Genomic DNA, 13,376 nt, shown 5'->3' with positions numbered 1-13,376 from the left:
CCCAGTCGCACTGCTCATGTTGGGTGATGCAGTTAGTGATTCTTGTTGTGATTACCCCCTGGAGTTTTTAGGAGATTTTGTTTGGCCTTCATGCTAAAATTAAAGTTAGGTTGTGGAGGATAGGTTTCCCTATTCCTCACGACTAGAACTGGGATTATACGTTTCTTCTGCTTTAGTTCAGCAAGATCCTATCTCTCGCCTATCCAGCAGCTCCAAGTGAAACTGGTGCTGCTATCCAGCAGCACTCTATCCGGAAACTGTTTCTGGAATTGCATTGCACCTTCTTCTGTTCTCGAAAATTGGCTGTCACATTAAAAAAATATATATTTTTTTTACAACCATCTTTTGGGATGATAAAGGCATATTTCTTGTCGATTCTTTCCATGAATGTCACACTCATGCCGTACTAATGCCAGCTCTTGGACAAAATGAAAGCCATTCACAGGAACAAAAGGTACCATCAACCAATCATAGATGTGATTTTCCTTTAAGACAATGCCTGGCCTCACAGCTGTCAACACTAATAAGCTGGAAAACTTTATAACATCCCCCTGTACACTCCATACTTTTATCCCTCTGCAATTTATTTTTTTCTGGGCCATTGAAGGAAGCTCTGGCAGGACGTTGATTCTACAGCTTCATTGAAGTGGATGAGTTGGTGCTCAATTTATCGTAAAAAAATGACAATGTGCAAAAAACTATAATCTGTATTTGACCAAAAGTAATTAGCTGATTATTTGTGGTTAATTATTTTAATGAGCCTGATACTTTTAGCCAAGATTATCAAAACCTTCCTTAATATAAAATAATTTCTGAATGAAAGAAACTAAAGAGAAAGGTGTAAAGAAATCTCTATTAGTTAGGAACTAGTGAAAATCACTATTATATTGAAAGTACCTTATTTTGACTATTCAAACAGTCAAAAGGTTGGACAATGGAAGTATCATTGTTTCTTTCATCTATGAAATCTAAGAAATGATATTAGGTATGAGGCTGTGCATTAAATAAATAAAAGTTTTGATAATTTTTGTTTTTATTGAAGAAAAGGGTTATCTTATGTGTAGGCAAATTGCATGTATTAATTTTGTTGTTAGTATTTACTTAGTAGTGAGAATTTTATTAAAAGTAATTCATTGGAAATTGTGTGTTAAAAATATGTTAAATTTTTTGTTGTTGTGTAATTTTATGGTTGTATTATTGGTTTTTTGTTTTTAATTGTTTATTTGTGTTATATTATTTTTATATTGTAACATATTCTGTTCATCGCAGAATTTCCTAAAAGATTTTTTTTTTTTTTTTTTTTAATTAGCAAAAATTAGTAAGCAAATTGAACAGTGAAATTTTTTATTTTTCATAGTCATTAATCATTCCTTTTCTCAGTTGATTTGATGTTAATGGCATTTAGTGTCGTATAAAATAATTTTATGAAGTTTTTTCATAATTTATTTATATATCTAAATATTCTTAGTTTATTATTAGCTTTAGATCTCATAGATACACATTATTATTGGTTTTTTTTTATATATATATTAAGGTCTTTCACAGCAATCAATTTAATTCTTTATTTTATTTGTATTTGAAGTTTTTTTTTTTTCTAATAGTAATACCTTTCTAATAAAGTATGTAGATAATGTATCATGTTTAAAACATTTATTTTTTAATTTTATTTTAGTTGTTTAGAAAAAGAATTAACATTTAAAAAAATGTTTGCTAATAGAAATAAATGAAAAGTGCTTAGATGTTTACAAAATAAGGTTGTGTCTATTTGGATAATTATGTTAGGTAAATAAGAATTAAATTTATAATTTATTTTTTGTGTTATATATTTGATTGATAAATACATCAAAATCCATTTTAGCAGCAGAATAATTTGATAAAAATTAAAAAGTTTTAATTTATCTCGTAATGCCAACTAACATTTTATTTAATACCTTTCATAGTACACGCTACTACTTTTTCAGCAATCATATGCAATACATAATATTTTTTTCTATAAACACTAAAAGTTATGGATTAAACATATATAAAAATCTGCTGCATTTTTTAAAGTGTAAATTAAATAAACTTTTATATATTTTTAATTTTAACTTTTGTTTTTAAAATAAAAAGTCATATATTTGATAAGTTAGTTGAAAAAGTAGTGTTGTGTTCTATAAAATTTCTTTGGCAAAAACATAAAAAAATGTAGTTAGTGTTGTGTTAGTGTATTTATTTCTAATTATTTATTCATTAATGTAATGGTAATTGATTATTTAAATATCTTATAACTTTTTTACTTTCCAGTATGTCTTTTCTTTTTTTATTATGAGATTCTGTTACTCTTTGTCATTCAAAAGGCAGTTTGGTTATTCTGTGTCTTCTTGTCTGCAAAACAGAACGTTTTATTAAAAATTAAATCGTCAGTAAAAGGATCACCCTATTTTTTTTTAATGAAAATTGCTCCATAATAAGTACATTTAATTCCTGATAGATTAATGTGATTAAACAGTTATTTTAGCAGCTGAATTGACTCACACCACTTTTCCCTCTTTGGTGTAATAGATTCAGAATGATATGGAAATCAGTGCTTACAGTTTTTAAATGTTTTAATATTTATTTATCACAAAAGTATTGAAAATGGTTTATAAACAAAGTCATCAAGTCTTCACTCATCCATGACATTCTCATTGTCAGTCAGAAGTCCAGTGTCAGTAATGGTTTCATCAGAAATGTCAGAAGGTTTATGAAATAGTTAGAATTTACAAATGGAGTGTAAGGTAGCAGGTCACATATATCTTGTTTTATCATTGCTATCACTGGACTAGGTCTGTTATACAGGTAACTTTGTTCAATATTCTTTTACATCCTCAGCCTTACTTTCTTTTCACTCAGGAAGGTCTTCGTTTAAACTTTCTTTATAAAACAAAGTAAATGGTTCATTTTTTCTGCATTGAATCCTCTGTATTCTCAACCATGAAACTGGTTTATTCTTTACATTTATCTTTCTTTTTGTAATAGCTTGAAGGAGGTTGGTTACATTCTTAAAATCTGCTCTTTCCATTTTTGTAAAGTGAAATGATTTCTTCTTTCTTACTTTTACTATAGCTGAGTACCCATCATTTGGTACATAAATTAGTTTGTCTCTAGTGAAAGTTTCCATTGAACCAAAGTGTGCATCACTAGGTAGCAGTGACTACTGTAAACTTGTGATTAAAATTCTGAATGTGGTTTAATATAGAGATAGCAAACTTCCAATTTCTTTTTTGCCCAGTGTATATATTGTTAGCATTTCAAGCTAAGCAACAATATGCTTAGCTTGAGGTGCATGTGCCTCAACATGTTTTATTACACAAGAAATAATTTCTTGCAAGCCCCTTCAAGCAGTGGTCTCATCTAGCCATAGATAAATTGTAAACAACTTGAAAGTACATGCCATCTTAAATTGTAAATATATTTCACTTGTAATAAGCGAGTGATGTGTTAAACTTGGGAAAAGCAAGAGCCTTTTCTAGGTAAAAAGTCAGTGAGTAAAATGAAGAACCATTCTTTGCTTTTTCTGCACCATTCTTCATTGAAATTCAAGCAAGCTCTGTCTGTGTTTCTTGGATGTAATTTATGCTCAAATTCTAAAGTATGGATTTCTGCTTCACTGATCAAGATGGTTTTTTTTAATTTTGTATGAGTCACAGTTAGCATAGGTATCAGAATGAGATGCATGAAAGTGCAGGTTAATCTTATAGAAGGTCCTATGATAAATACCAATAAAAACTGGAATCATATCTCTTTCTTCAAGTAGTCTCTATATAATTTGTAGATAAGAAATGCATTGAGATCTTGGGATAAATATTTACAGTTAAGGTCTAATGTAATGTGACTCATAGGATGGGAATCTTCACATCATAGGTTGGGAACAGACTTCATACACTCATCAGAGTTTTCATTAAATGTAACACTACACCTTCAGTTGTTAAATCCAAGTTGCTTTGTACTTTTCATTTTTTTAATAGCCTTACTCATACGGCCATCTGATATTTAGAATGTCTAGAAAGAACTTTATACAAACTTTGATCATTTTTCTTTGAGTATGAATAAAAAATTGGTTAGTGACTGATTTTTGGGATGTCTTTATTATGGTTCCCTCTGTTTCACTGGACCACACAAAATGCGTTTTGCACAATAAGTGAGCATAGCTTACAAAAAGAATCAAAAGCATGCTTTCATGCCTCTTCAGTATCTCTTAAAAACATCTTTTTTTCTTGAACAGTTGTTTACTGTTGCAATCAACCAACACTCAAGATAACGAGTAATGACCACAGTAGTGGCAGTAAAAGTGGTGTAAATCAGACTTACACCACTATTCCTATTACCAAAACATGGATACTAATCAAGTAACTTGCTGTCAACTATGTGGTTAATAAGAGAGTTATGACTTGCACCAACTTTCCATCTAGTAGATTTTAATATGGAGAATACAGATGTTACCTCATCAATTACATCAATATTTTTTAAAAACTGACGCACCACTTTTCCTTTCAACACCTCAATTATGTTAACATTTCCTGTTTATTGATTTACTTATGTAGCAGTTGTTTCTGAACAGATGATAACACTTTAGTTATTGGTAAAGTATTTAGATTTTAGAGGTTATCTAATCAATATTCATTTATTTTAAACAATAAAAATCATTCTAAACATCCTTTGGACTTCCTAATTCAGAAACAGGCATTGTCAAAAAAGTAAAAAGTTTGTGTGTATATATATATATATATATATATGTGTGTGTGTGTGTGTGTGTGTGTACAGTTTATATAACAAGAATCTTTTATTATTTTTGTTTATATTATTTCAGCCAATTTGTATCAGTAATTGTAAAAAATGTTTGGATCAATTTTAGTAATTTATTGTTCAATTTAAAATTAATGGTAGGGAAAATAAAAGAAATGTATAAAAATTTCATTACAGTCTTAAATTAATAAAAAATTGGATTATAAGTTTCAATTAATTGCTGCCTACATTGCTGAGCACATCTGTTGTTAAATTTAACAGTATCAATAGCTATGAGTAAACAATTTTATTTCTGTGAAATTATATGCTTGAATGTATATATATATATATATAACTAAAAAAAAGAAAGAATATATATATATATTACACCTATAACAGGCATTTGTTGTGCCTATGTTAGACTGCAACAGTTGACTGTTGTACTTTTTTTTTTCAACCTCCGGGACAACCATTAGGGTGTATTGCTTCAGAGGATGAGATGGATGACAATTTTTGTAGCGTGTGAAAGTGGCTGACTGGGATTCAAATCTGGGACCTTTGGATGAAAGGCTGAGACGCTACCACTCATGCCATGGAGGCCAGCATTTTATTTATATTAGCTACGATATTCGTAGTTTTTTTACCCTTTTGTTTTCATAATACAATATCATCATTTATCTCTGTTTTTCAGTAAATAATTTTTGAGGTTCAGATCCAATTGTGTTTTGTAAATAACAGCTATAAACTAAAGAAATTTTGATAAGATTATAAATTTATTTACACTTTTTAATGAAGCTGCACCAAATATCATGAATAATTCATTGAGATTCAATAACAAAAATTTTTAATTAACTATCATTCATAATTAACTTAAATGAAATAACCATTCCAGAATTTCTGTTTGGGATCTACTGTTATGTATTATGCACCTAATCTGTTCATTTAGTTTATATGACAGTAATAATTTTCCTAGTAATTTTCACATATGTTATTAATTTAACTTGTATATTATTTCAATGTGCTATTGTTTCTGGTTAAAAAGTAATACATTCTAAATAAAATGTAAGTTGATTATATGGTTGTAAAATGATATAAAATCATTGCATTAACTAAAATAAGATACTTCATAAAAAAGTTTAATGAAAATAATTAAAATAACCTAAAAGTGCTGATTAATGTTTTTGTAGAAACTATTTCAATGTGCTGTTGCATTGTTTACATTGCATATTTCCTTGCAGTCCATCTCTCGTTATACAATTGTAGCTGTTGTTCAGTTTTGAATCTAGTGTTTATTTATTTATCTCAAGACCTATAAATTGAAAAAATATTAATGTAACACCAAAAATAAATATAATAATTATTGTAAAGTTGTAATTTTCTAATAATTTATTTATTTTTTATAATCGTTTAAGATAATTTATATAAAGAATACTTCACAAAAAATTAAATGAATACTATATCTACATTTTATATTCTGAACTAAAAATAAAAACTTAGCCAGTATTTTCCTTTTTTAATATAATACCTTATTTTAACTTTTAATATCAAGATTTTCCGTCCTCGTAAAATGTTTTTTATAAGATATTATGTGAGTAAATTTTTCTACACACATCACAGTCATGAAATAATAAATATCTACTCATTATTTTATGAATCAATATTTGTTCAAAAAATGCATTGCCATTGTAATAATGTAATTTTGTATGAAGAAATCTTATCTATTAATAACAGAAAAGTAATTCTATACTCAGATTGTAAAAAAAATAATTCTTTATCTATGGTTTAATTTTTTTTCAAACTTATAAAATATATGTATTTTGTTTTTTTAATGAAGTAGTGAACACTAAAGAATATTTTTGTGATGTTAGGTCAATTTTTTATGAATTCTTTATCTTCTTAAATTCTTTATGAAGAAGCTGGGTTTCATTAAGGTCAGGGTTTGTTTTTGCATATGTAAAATTACTCTTTTAATTTTATAAGTTTGTAATATGTGTATTACATACAGCATTGTCAATTTGTTAAGAAAGTTAGCTGGTATATAAGCATGTGCTTGACAAGAAAAATAATAATACTTGTCATACAAGAGAGGACCATCCCAACCCCCATAGGGGAAGACACCCACCTTGTGATGATTCCGGTCGCCACTCCCCACCACCCCACGATTCATAGCCCTAATGGTGTTTTAATCAACAGAGGACCACCAAGTTTTTAATTATATTTAAATTGTTTTAATAACCTATTGTTTTTATTTACTTTATATTGTTATTCATGATGTTTTTTCATCAGCCAAAATTTTTTATTGCATGAAGTATATATTTAAATTCACCATCAATGGATATTTGATCCTCCATATTAACTATGAGATATGATTCAAGATAATGCCATGCTGTGTCATGATGCTTTTATTTCTGTACCTAGTATCACCCTGCAAAGTCTAATAGCTTGGGTATTTACTTCACCAAGCTGCTTATATGTGCTTCAGATACCTAGTGACTGCTAATTGAATAATATTAAGCCATATTGTGCTGAACCTATCACTTCTAGAAATATTCAGTTTTCCTACATCAGTTTGTGGTCTGTTTACTGATTTACCTCATTGTAATAAGATTTTAGTCATAATCAGTGAGTTTCTAATTAATTTAATTACAGTTTAAATTCAAAGTAAGATTTTGGAACCTTTTTATCAATGATTTGTCTCATCTTTCTTTTAAAAGTATAGTTTAATGCCAAGACTGAAGCTGAAGCCATTATAATTAAAATGAAGACCATTAGAAAAAGAACTGAATTGCTGTGCATATGAAATATGTTTTATCTTCATATTTTTTTTTCCATTTTGAACTTTAAAAATAAGATTACAAAACAAATGGATCAGGGGTGTGACAGCTGTGTAAAATTCAACCTGATATTACTGGAATTTTAAAGTTGGATTATTCCTATATGGAAAATTCCTACATTACAAAATTCAGTCTGTGCAAATTATGTTACATCTAAATTTTTTTAACGTGCTTATACTCATGTCTTGAAAAAGTCAATCTTTTATGTTAAATAGCGTACAGTAGGATAAGTACATTTCATTGAGAATGTTTCATTGATTTTCATTCAATGCTTTCATTGAGAATTACTTTGTTTTACACAAGGTATAAAACTAAATAATTAGATCTGATTGAATTGATACATTTTTGTCATTTTGATTAAATTTAGTTTATAATATTATAACTTAATTAGTATTACATTAAAAAATATAGATTATATTAGTATTTGTTATAAGTACAGAGTTTTTTAATGTTCCAAAGGATGTGTGGAGTAACATGCAAAAAGACATGTATAATTTTTTGGTAATAATTTATATTTTAAACAAGGATAAAACATTATCAGTTTTAAATCATTTTATCTGTGTATTGATTTTTAAAATGTGACATCTCTTAGATATTATTATTTATTGTATCTTAATAGAGCAGTATTTTTGCAAATTTTGGTCTGTTCAGTTTTTATTTTTCTTCGTGTAATATTATTTAGATTAATTCAGAACATAGAAGTTGTGTTATTATATAACATATAAATGTTGTGTAAAAACATATAAATATGTTTTTATTTCTATATTAAAGTTCCTCTATTTTAAATGGTAATTTGGTTATTTTTAGAATTTATTTTTCTTTAGTAAACATGATTTTATAGATTTAATAAACTTCTGATTATCAATCACTATCAGGACTAAAAGAGTACTTGTAAGCTATGCAATCTGTATAACCTATCAAATATTTATGGAAATAGGTATTTGGTAAGATATAGAGTTACGGAAAAGTTGTCATAAATAAAGTTTCTGAAATTTCTCATTTCAAACTACAACTTCTCATTTATTTTAATAACAAAGGTATATCTATTTTATTGACGCTCATGAATAAAATTTAAGAAATAAATTCTTTAAATTTTCTGAAAGCGAATGATAACAGTATAATAATCTCAACCTTAAACCAAGAATTTAAACTGAACTGTAAAACAATGAATGTGTATGAAGCACCTTACTTACTTTTCTTGGTACTACTGTCCGTCATGAATCTTATCCTCTGACATGATTATTTGCTTCTCCAAAGCTGATCGGCTTCACTGCAATGTTTTTTACAGGGTGGATCTGTTGACCTTTTGCCAGACCTCCAACCTGGAAGTCTACCCTGAAAGGATAGGATTTGTTAGTGGTGATAAATTTTGTCCCATGCTTTCCTCAGAATTTTTTGTTAACATCTTACTAACACCAATGTTAATACCGAGATACCTAGCCAGCCATTTTCCCTGATTCATACTGATACTTCCCAAGACACGTCAGGTATAAAGGAACCAGTTGTAATGGGTTGCAGTTAATTGTCTTACCCCAAGATAGAATTCCAAGGAAAATATATATAAAAATAATTGGAGCAGTGCATTAAAAATGCAGTGAAGAACCTTGAAGGAAATAAAACATTATAAATAATGTGTAGGCTATCAAATAAAATTTATTGAAATACATTCCAATTTCTTTGTAGGCAGCCCTGTAAGCAATTGATTGAAATTGAAAGGTTAATCTTTCTTAACTCTAAAGGACAGCAATAAATTATAATGAAGGAAAATAAATCGCTAAATTTTTTTTTTACAGATTAGAAGCTTTTTTAATGCTATGTATTTTGTAAGAGTATACTATTACAATGATAAATGTAAAAAGACAATATGAGATCAAGGGTAGGAGGTAAAAATGAAGAGTTATTGTGGCAAGGCATTTACTGTTATGTTATTGAACTCGATGTTTGACTTTAGTATCTGTACATTAATATCTTGTTTAATTTCTTCAGATGACCCACAACCTTGACTAATTGAGATTTATATAAATAAAAATCTTTTTTTCTTATTAATATTTATTTTAAATATATTATGTGTTTACTGATAATGTGTATCGTGCTTGTTTATTTATTTAAATAGTAACATATATATATATATATGTAATGTTGTACAGTTGTAAAATGAAAAAATGGATCTTTTATTGTTTTCACGTGTTAAAAAAATCATCCCATTTTTTTAACATAAATCATTTTCAAACTAATAAAAAATATAAGCACCACTTAATGTGAAATTATTGGACCACAACGTGTGTTCAGTAGCAGTACTATTCATAAAATAAACATTTTATAATATTTTATTTTTTTAAATTTATTGTGTAGAACTTATTTAAAAATTATATTTAATGATTTACATAATATTTAATGTTACATTTAATAATTGTAATATTTAAGAATTCAGTTAAACTGTACTAATTTTGTTATTATTATTATAAAATAAAAGTGAGAATGCTCAACAATTTACAAAAAATAAAAATCCAGAACTAGATGTATGTTTAAAATTATTAAACAATAATCATTAGTAGTTATTACAAAATAATATAAATAATAGATTTAAAAATAAAAAAATTACAAAACAGTATAAAAAAAAGCTTCTTGATATTATTTTATAAATGAAAAAACATCAACTTAAATATAATAAATAAATAGATATTTTATTTAGATCATAACATAATTCTAAATTATATTGCAGAAAATGTGAAGAATGGTTAAGAGCTAATCCATGAATAATGGCATGGTTCTAGTGTTTCCATAGAAGGATGAAAGAGAATTATTGAGAAACCATGATCAGCAGTAAAGAAAATTAATAAGAAAAAATCTGATGTGGACATCACACGACTGCCTTGTACACCTATTAGATTATATATTCACATTATATTAAAATGAAAATTACATAAAATGTTATTTCATTAATAACTTCTGAGTTTTTTATATTTTTTTTTATTGTTGAATTATATATTGTCAAACTTTTTTTACAATCAGAGGTAATTATTAATAAATCAGTATATTTAAATTTTAAAAAAAAGTTAAAAAAAGGAGATGAAATCAGATTTGAACCAATGTGCCTTCCCCTTGTAAGATCCAAATATTTCTTTAATTAAAATTTTATTCAGCTCTAAATCTGGAACCAATGAAAATAAGTATCACTTATGATATATCATTGGAAAGCTCTCAACGAGGGCTTATTGCTGCAGTTAAGAAAGTTCAAAATCCAAAAAATTTGAATTTTAGATTTTTTTGGACACTTTTGGTTCAGTCAATTGCAATCAAAAGGGGAGGTGCACAACTAGATGTTACAGCAGTCCTAAATCCAAAATTTTGATATCCTACAGCTAATCGCTTTTGAATTGTGCGAGATACATACAAACAGATGTCATCCTGAAACTAGTTAAAATGAATTCAGGGATGGTCAAAATGGATATTTCCATTGAAATCTGAAAACCAAATTTTTTTTGTAATCACAATACTTTCTTTGCTTTATAGAAGGAAGTAAAAACAAAGAGATTTTAGTTCATATTTAAGTATAATATTCATTTCAAATATTTTTGCAGACATTTGAAGATGAATAATAGACTGTAAGCTAAAGTAATTTTGAAAGATTAATTACTAAAATTTAAATATTTTATTTACCTGTACTAAATTAGTACAAAGAAAATTCAGGTTTACTGTGAAAGGAAATAATTCAATTTTTAAATAATTAAATTCAAGAAATCTTTAGAAATTTATGAAGTAATTTATTAAAAATAGAGAGTGAAATATATATAATAAGGTCCTTTCTTATAGGTTAAAGTTATCCTATACAATGTAAGTAATGCTGTCTTGTGATGAATTCAAGCAGAAAGCAAAACGTTGCTTTATAATGTTATCTAAACTATGTAAACTTCTTCTGGACTGGCCGGCCTGCCTTAATTTATATTTTAACTGAACTGGTTGCAAATCATAGGTTGTAAGATAAGGAAAGGGTGTGGTGGCCAGTAGAGTTTTGATAGTATAGACTGTACTGTAAATTAATCTTGCTTTCTGCATTTTAGTATTTATATTTACTTTTAATAATTGCTTTTTTTTACTGATGATTGTTTATAAATCAGAATATACATCTAGCTCCAAATGTTTTACCTCTTTGTAAAGATTTTTGAGTATTCTTTTAGTTATTGATTCACTTACAGTTTCGCATTGCTCATTCCTTTTTAATTTGTCGTTAAAATTTATAAATATGATAAAGAATATTGAATGGTTTTTGATAATTGTTTTTATTTTATTTACGCATTTTAATGTGTGTATTGCATAATTGCAAATATATATTTTAAATTGTATTGCTAGCTAAGATTTTATAATTAAGTTCTTACAGTTAGTTATTAAAAGGAAGATATAAATTGTCTTAAATTCTGAAAAATGTTTTCCTTAAATATTGTTATAAATTTTATGTTGTTTAATTTGTATTTTATATGATTATTTTGTTAACATGCATTTTCAGTGGGTTCTGAAGCTCTTTGGTAAGAATTAGGTGAGCTTCTTTATGTGAGTAAATTGTATAAAAACTTTCATCAAGAGAAGGATACTCTCCATTTGCATTTTTTTAAATCTTCTTTATACTCTGCAGGTTAGAATGGGAATACATAAAACCCACTTGAAATTCCCAAAAGGTTTTTATAAAACTTATGTTAATTCCTATCTTTCTTCTTGAACTTTTCCCATTACAGTGCTAGATATTTCATGTTTGAATCATTAAGCATTGTAGTATATAAGCACGGTGTCAGAGTTGGATATAGGTACTGCATTTAGTACTTATTTTTCTTACCTACGCATGTTTAATTGCATCTTTTTTTAAAATTAAAAATATTAACTATTATTAAAAGTTAATAAAAAACCTAACTTTGGGGTCCAACTGGCTTTTAGTTTTGTTAGTTAATATAAAATGTATATTAGTATTACTTCTACATGTCAAAAAAATCTGGTGATTGTTTCTTTAGGAACACTGGACATATTATCAATTCTAAGGTGTCTCCTTAATTAATTTTACACAATGTAATAAGCTGGCTTAATAATTAATCAATATAAAATGCTATGATCTGAGCGACTCCCTCCACCTTTGGTGACAGCCTTAAGCTGCCCAATGGATGGAGTTATATGTTTTTACGTAGTTCCAACAAGGTCCTTAATAACTATCCACTCGTTTTTTTATCCTTATCTTTTTCTCCATTTTAGGTTCTCTGAGTGTAGGTCCAGACCGTGCTAGATCATGGTGTGATCTAATTTAGTCAAAGGAATATCCTAGATATAATTCTGTCAGAGGAGTTACATGTTGACTGATAAGGTAGTACTCTGCGTTTCCTTTCAAGTGGCTGCACAATCAGTTTAATTTCTGAAGTAATTATGTGATAGATTTAGGCTTCCTAATTTTTTTTTAAAGTGAAAATCCAGAATTTGTGAAAATTAGTTGCATATATTAACAATGAGGAGTATTTATTTCATTTCTTTATATAGTAAAAGTGTTTGAGAAGTTGTGATATGCAGCATTTTTGCAATTTTTTATATTATATTAGATTTAATGAGTAATAGGAGCACTGGCCTTACCCAGTAAGTATCTCAGTAATTAGCTTGAATTTTTTTACAATGTATAGATAGGAAGTACAGTCCATAGCCATCACGATAAGCTCCAAAATGAACGTAGCTGTCCTGCCAGCTTTTAAAACATATGAACCTCCTAACACTATAGATCAAACCATGGTACTGGCTGACTTAATCTGATGTCACCCATACAAGAAAGAA

General features: G+C 27.5%; 2 protein-coding genes across 4 annotated transcripts in view; one reads left to right on the top strand and one right to left on the bottom strand.

Moving 5' to 3' along the window:
- Nucleotides 1–13,318, top strand: part of LOC142324137 (pleckstrin homology domain-containing family A member 3-like) — a 37,370-nt gene extending 24,052 nt beyond the window's left edge. Inside the window, exon 7 of the mRNA XM_075364823.1 lies at nucleotides 10,300–13,318. Within this exon, the coding sequence (XP_075220938.1) occupies nucleotides 10,300–10,333 (34 nt within the window). The 3' untranslated portion in view covers nucleotides 10,334–13,318. The remainder of the gene's footprint in view (nucleotides 1–10,299) is intronic.
- LOC142324136 (putative phospholipase B-like lamina ancestor) overlaps nucleotides 2,050–13,376 on the bottom strand; it is a 135,490-nt gene continuing 124,163 nt past the window's right edge. The window contains exons 11-13 of one of the 3 annotated variants that reach the window (XR_012756226.1): nucleotides 8,771–8,912; nucleotides 5,903–6,052; nucleotides 2,050–2,364 (exon numbers count right to left, since the gene is read on the bottom strand). Coding sequence is in view for 1 of the 3 variants with exons in the window: in XM_075364821.1 (XP_075220936.1) it covers nucleotides 8,817–8,912 (96 nt within the window). In the remaining 2 variants the exon portion in view is untranslated. Of the gene's footprint in view, nucleotides 2,365–5,853; nucleotides 6,053–8,770; nucleotides 8,913–13,376 lie in introns of those variants that run through there. The other 2 variants (XM_075364821.1, XR_012756227.1) reach the window with 2 other exon arrangements.

Source organism: Lycorma delicatula, chromosome 4, assembly GCF_047948215.1.
Source record: "Lycorma delicatula isolate Av1 chromosome 4, ASM4794821v1, whole genome shotgun sequence".
Classification (NCBI taxonomy): Eukaryota; Metazoa; Arthropoda; class Insecta; order Hemiptera; family Fulgoridae; genus Lycorma; species Lycorma delicatula.
This window is presented reverse-complemented; position numbering and strand designations above follow the sequence as displayed.